At 41.7% G+C, this 6,000-nt stretch overlaps 1 protein-coding gene across 4 annotated transcripts in view; it reads right to left on the reverse strand.

Annotated features, from left to right (window-relative positions):
- The window catches only part of PHACTR1 (phosphatase and actin regulator 1), a gene marked incomplete at its 3' end in the record, with an annotated part of 241,570 nt that extends 237,199 nt beyond the window's left edge, over positions 1-4,371 (reverse strand). For 2 of the 4 annotated variants that reach the window (XM_081918227.1, XM_081918233.1), the window contains exons 1-2: positions 3,882-4,371; positions 1,775-1,911 (exon numbers count right to left, since the gene is read on the reverse strand). In XM_081918227.1, coding sequence (XP_081774353.1) covers positions 1,775-1,853 — 79 coding nt within the window. In that variant the 5' untranslated portion in view covers positions 1,854-1,911; positions 3,882-4,371. Of the gene's footprint in view, positions 1-1,774; positions 1,912-2,598; positions 3,104-3,881 lie in introns of those variants that run through there. The other 2 variants (XM_081918226.1, XM_081918229.1) reach the window with 2 other exon arrangements.
- Between the last annotated feature and the right edge of the window lie 1,629 nt (positions 4,372-6,000).

A 6,000-nucleotide genomic window follows, 5' to 3' on the forward strand; every position in this document is an offset into this window, starting at 1 on the left:
AAAATACAATAGGAAGTTATTGTGTGTGTGTAATCCGATCTCCTTTTCAATAAAGAAGACATTCATTAAGGCACAAGCCATCAATAAAACAATAACGATTTGTTATGCATAGCCCATTTGCTATCTTCTTTCAAACCCTGATGATACTATATCCCGGATGCTTTTGGCCTGAGGTGCAGTGATGATGCTGACGATGGTTCGGTGGTGGCTTTAAGGGAAAGGCATGTGCTGACATAAGTGCCAGAAGCCCTCGTGCCTTTCCGTAAAAGCATGGCAGTAACTGGAAAATGTCGGGCGCCTGCAGCAGTCTCCTGCCACATAGAGCCTGGGCATTTCTCAATAATTTCCTCTTTAAAGGCTCAAGGTTACTCAAGACACCTCAGCGTCTTATCTATGGGGATGAAAACCAGCCATCTTGACATCATTTTGGGTGCACACCAAATACATTTTCAGCCCCCTGCGCCTTTGAGATGTCACCATATTTTTCATAGCTCTTTGGGCCAAATGAGAGGTGACAAGATGATACCTATGGTAGGATCTCCTTTTTAAATATGTTAAAAAATAAAAGCGGGGCATAGATGAGAGAGAGAGAGAGAAAAGGAAGAGAGTAATAAATTCCAGCCAGAGTGTTGGAGGAAAAGGAACTTAACATCATGCATACCGGTATGTTTCTCCCCATAGTCGTTTCAAGGTCAAGTAAGGACAGGATAATGGCAAAGTGGGGAAAGGATTGCACTCCCTCCCCTGATTCCACCAGCCCTGATCTAACTCTGCTCTTCCCAATAGCTTTATTTAACCTTTCAAAAGCATACAGCAGAAAGCCAATGTGGGACAGTGGTTGGAGCAGCCTTCCTCAACCTTGGGTCCCCCAGTGTTGTTGGACTACAACTCCCATCATCCCTAGTTAGCAGGACCAGTGATCAGGGATGGTGGGAGTTGTAGTCCAATAACGTGGAAACACAAGCTTGAAAGTGTTGGACTAGGACTGGGAAGACAAAGGCATGGCATTCATTGGGTGACCTGCAGCTAGTCACTGCCTCTCAGCCTAATCTACTTTACAGAGTTGTTGTGAAGAGAAAATGGAAGTGTGTGTGTGTGTGTGAAGAGCCAGGTGTGCTGGAGCCCCTTGTAGGAAAAGTAGTACAATAAATAAATAAGCAAATCTTGTAGTGTCCCCATTAGCATCTTGAAAGGTGCATTGGAGACTGAAGCCACCTCCCATAACAAGAGAAACAGACACAGTTTCCATCCACTGGTTACCTTCATCTCAGACTCCTCCACCCTCTAATGGCCACTCTTGCCCAGTCTCCACCCCCACCCAAGCCAGGGCCATTCTTTCTTTGGAAAGTCATTCCTGAGTCAACTGAGCTATCTTTGTTCTACCACAGGGGTCAGCAACCTTTTCCCATCCCTCAGACCATGTGATGGGCAGGACTATATTTTGTAAAAATATATATGAATGAATTCCTATGCCCCACAAATAACCCAGAGATGCATTTTAAATAAAAGGACACATTCTACTCATGTAAAAACACACTGATTCCCGGACTGTCCATGGGCCGGATTGAGAAGGCGATTGGGCCTCATCTGGCCCCTGGACCTTAGGTTGCCTACCCCTGTTCTACCATAAGAAGGGAACTTACCATTTGCCCTCATGCCTTCCACCAGGGGGCAACAGTGCCTTTACCTTAACATATTATTATTATTATTATTATTATTATTATTATTATTATTATTATTAACCCCACTAACTCACCACCTCAAATTACATTACCTTGAGCTCCTTGACTGTAAAACAGCCGATAGGCAGAGTCCACATCTAGGAGGTAGTCCATCTTGAAAGGACTATCCATCTTAGAGGGATTTTGTGGTCACTTCTCCTTTGTTTCCCAAAGTGATGTAGTCAGCCTCCTAAGAAAAGGAAGAGGAAAACCCTGAATATTAAAACAGGCTAAAAGCTTACAAGCAATATTTAAGCCATCCTGATTTTGGAGGGTGGGGAGATGGGGTGGGAATCCTCTACTTTTTCATTTCATTAAGATCACCAGTTTTCCACATTGCATGTTTCCCCGTACACAAATTTAGAAAAATGAATGAATTGGATGTTTGCAATTTTTGTGCATCTGAAGCTGCTCACCTTTTAAACCGCCTGTTGCACCCTGCCTTCTCCTTAAAGATTGTGTGAATATTATTCTTGCTGCACTAGAATCCTAAGCAGCCTGTCAATACTGCAATACAAATGCTAATAAATCCAATTTTTTTTTTTAAAAAAAAAACATTTTCTCCAGTCTTCTGACAATATTAGCCTTGCACTTTTCCAGAGATGAGTCAGCCCACAATTATTTTTGTAAAATGTTATTTCATGCTGGCAGGGAGGACTGGTATGACTTCATGCTGCCAGCTTTTAAAATGTTGGAGAAAGTGACTATCATTCCCATATTGTCAAAGGTTCTCCCTGTAAGCTTTTTGGGTGCTAGCATTCTCCTGAAATCTTTAGACAGTGTCGGAGAAGTAAAAGTAGGTTCTGGCATGCACTGGTAGTACTCATGCATTTTATATTCAGTATGTTCACTGTCAACGATCCTGGCTCTGTCTTACCTTCCAGACTCCTGGGTTTTCTCAGACTCCAGGACACTTATACTATATATTTAGAATCCAGCATTCACAAAACATTATAGACAACCCTGGATATTAACTGTGGATATTAACAGCATTTGAAAGGGGGTGGTGGCAGAAATCCTGGAATTAATCACCTCTGTTATGCTTAATTATCAAAAAGGTCCTCCAGGATTCCTTTAAAAGCATATCCTCCCATTAGTCCTTTATCTAGAGACAGGTTCCCAAAGCATAGATGGGGAATTCTTCTTCTTGGTCAGTCAGCACGAGACCATTTCAATATTTGCAAGCTTATCGTAGCAAGAAAACTTCTGTAGTTCTTCAAGGCGGTTTTCTGCAGCATCAAGATATTTATATATATAGCGAGAGAGAGAAGTCTGCCAATGGTGAAAGGTTCAGTAGTTTCGAGTGAGAGTTCTTTTGATCTGGCTAAAAGTCCCCCAATGCAAGCAAATAATTTTGATGGTTTGATTGGAACTCAGATGAATAATGTATAACATCAACTGGACCTCTTTTATCTGATACCAGGAGATGTTACTAAGCAACAGAAGGTGACACTTGCCTCTCCTCTACGCCCACTCAACCTCTCTCTCCTCAGGAGGAAAAGACCATCAGCTCCTGGTGGCAACTTTCCCAACATATACATACATACATACATACATACATACATACATACATTCTATGGATGTGATTTATTTCTCCCCACAACCCACATTCCTGATCTTCTCTTTCTTTGCTCAATATCAGAATGGTTAGCATAAGAAGGAGAAATGCTGCTGCAATGATTAACTCATACCACTTTGCCTTGTCTAATAATTTACTTCCATCCCGCACCCCCGCACCCCCTGACTATTTACCACAAGAAAAATGGGGCTATAAAGTTATCTCACAGTAAAATGCAAAGTGATGAATAATGCAGGGGAATGCTTCACTGACCAATTCTGTTCTTATCAAGAGCTAGTGGATTGGTTTTAGTCACTCTCTCTCTCTCTCTCTCTTTTGGATATACCAGACATGTTTTCCTAATGCCCAGTAAGTCCAAAGGTTAAGCCCCCCCTCGCCTTGCAAAACAGTCCTCTAGATTTCAGAAATATAAACATTATTTTGACCAAGAATCTCTGCAAGACAAAACACATGTCATAAAGCCTTTTAAAAAAAATATTTCCATCTAGATAAGGATCAGGAATAATCTATACAGGAGTTTTAAAAAAATAAATAAAAATAAAGCAAAACAAAACAGTTGTTTATAGGAGAAAGGTACTTACCAATCTCACGATCCTCTTTGCATCTTACTGTATGCCATGAAGTAAAGCTAAGCAGTAATTAAAACTGCCTCTAAATCCTAGCAAGTCACTTCTAATTCTCACTTCAGTCTTAAAATAAAAAATGAGGAGGAGAAGGTAACAAGACTGCTGTATACAATGAAGAATTTGGAACCCCTATGCACAGATGAAAGGAGCCTGTCTTTTTCAGAACACATTTGCCTACTAATATATATATATATTATATAAAAGCAGCTTTATTTTACTGGCTTATCTGTTCCCTGCTTCCTACCCCCTCAATTTCATTTGCATTTGAAATTATTTCTGTGTCTCCTCCACTGCTCTGTAAAAGGTATGGAGTATTTTCTAATCATGACAAAATGTGCTGGGTGGTTCGAAGCAACCCCACTTTTCTTCTGAGCCAGGAAACATGGTGAGTAATTATAATTGGTAGTTATTTTCTAGAATGAAATGCACAGTCTCTCTCTCTCTCTCTCTCTCTCTCTCTCTCTCTCTCTCTCTCTCTCTCTCTCTCCTTTCTCTAATGCAGTTTCTAGTTCCTCCCTCCTTTTGGAAGTGCATGGCAACACAAATGCTCGAGCAAAGCATCTATTAGGGGCAGGATCCAAGTGGGACTCTTCTGATCATATTTTCTCTGCAGCATCTGCACATGCAAGGGACTTGCAAATCACACATAGTTTGGCTGGTAAAGTTCAGATTAATATACAAAAGTCTCCCTCCCCCATAGCTTTACTGGCCCCCTGACTACTGGCCTTTGGTGCCCATTGCTTGCTCCTGTTCTTAGGTCCTGCACAAGGTCCTTCTTCTTGGCTTAGGGTGGCTACATGCCCTACTATATAGAGGACAGGACAGGCCTCTCTCTGGAGGACTCTACAGTAAAAAGATAAAGAACCATGAGAAGGGAGAACAGAAGGAGCCTTGAAGTTGACCACCCACAGTTTGCACCTCAGCAGCAGACTGAAAAGGCAAACAGGTCAGCTGGTCATGGTCCTTCCCACAGAGATGAGATGTATCATAACTACTATACTTTTTTTTTGCATTTAAATTAGCATATGCAAATCTGTGTCCTCTTTGGGGACAATGAATAAGTGAGCAAACTACGTACCTTGGCTCATCCTACCACTGATTCCTTGCCTTCTCTGTTTCAATTTTTATAAGAACTCTTGTTTCCTACAACCAACCTTGCACTAAGTTTCTGCTTCCCAACCCACCACCTAATCTCTCTCTTGCTTTTCTTCATTCTTTGCATTATAAGCAACCAATTTCCAACCAATTTCTAGCGGCTTTTTCTTCCAGAAATAAACCAACAAGGTGGAGGGCATTGAGCCAGATAAGGAGCAATGGCGCTGGTGGGAATTTCCCTTGCATTGAGAAGTGTGGGTATGGAGAACCGGTTCTATTTGGGACCATGTTGAGGACGAGGAGTTTAAGCCCCTCCCTCCACAATAGTCCTGACCTTGGTTAGCCTCCCAACCTGGTTATTTGCAAAAGAAAAAGCACGTCTCATCTGGCCTTAAAAAACGATGCTCCTGCCAAGCTGATCTATCACTTCCTTCATGAATGCTGCTCTCTTTGCATGCAATTCTGCACACATTTTGTCTGCTTAATTCCTTTGCCACAGGCTTTCTGCCTAATGTCAACATTGCATTGATGGTCACTAACCCACACACCCAAGCAGTTGGAATGTTAGTGAACATTCCATAAAAGATGACATCACAGCTGATGTGCCCAAAAGGCTTCGGCAAACCCTGTGGGATTTTTAAAATATTTTTTTTCTTTGAACAACAGAACCCCATACCATTTGGCAAACTGCTTTTGAAACTTCACTCTGTTTCAAAAGTAGATTTGCTATCTGGCACCACGGGTGGCAATGCAGGTCAAGAAATTAATCCCAAAGCCGCTATTGCTGTGAATAACTAATTTCACAGTATTTGGATCCCAGCTGCAGAATCTCCCTCATACTCACTTGGGGCATGATCCAGCCAAAGCAAAACACTTTAAAGTTGCATTGGTTCCAATGAAGAAATAAACACATGCTTAACTCACTTCCAACAGACCTTAAAGGTGCTAAATTTGACTGCACTGTGTCCTTGGAAGATTC

Source organism: Podarcis melisellensis (genome assembly GCF_964234715.1).
Source record: "Podarcis melisellensis genome assembly, chromosome: 7".
Taxonomy (NCBI): domain Eukaryota; kingdom Metazoa; phylum Chordata; class Lepidosauria; order Squamata; family Lacertidae; genus Podarcis; species Podarcis melisellensis.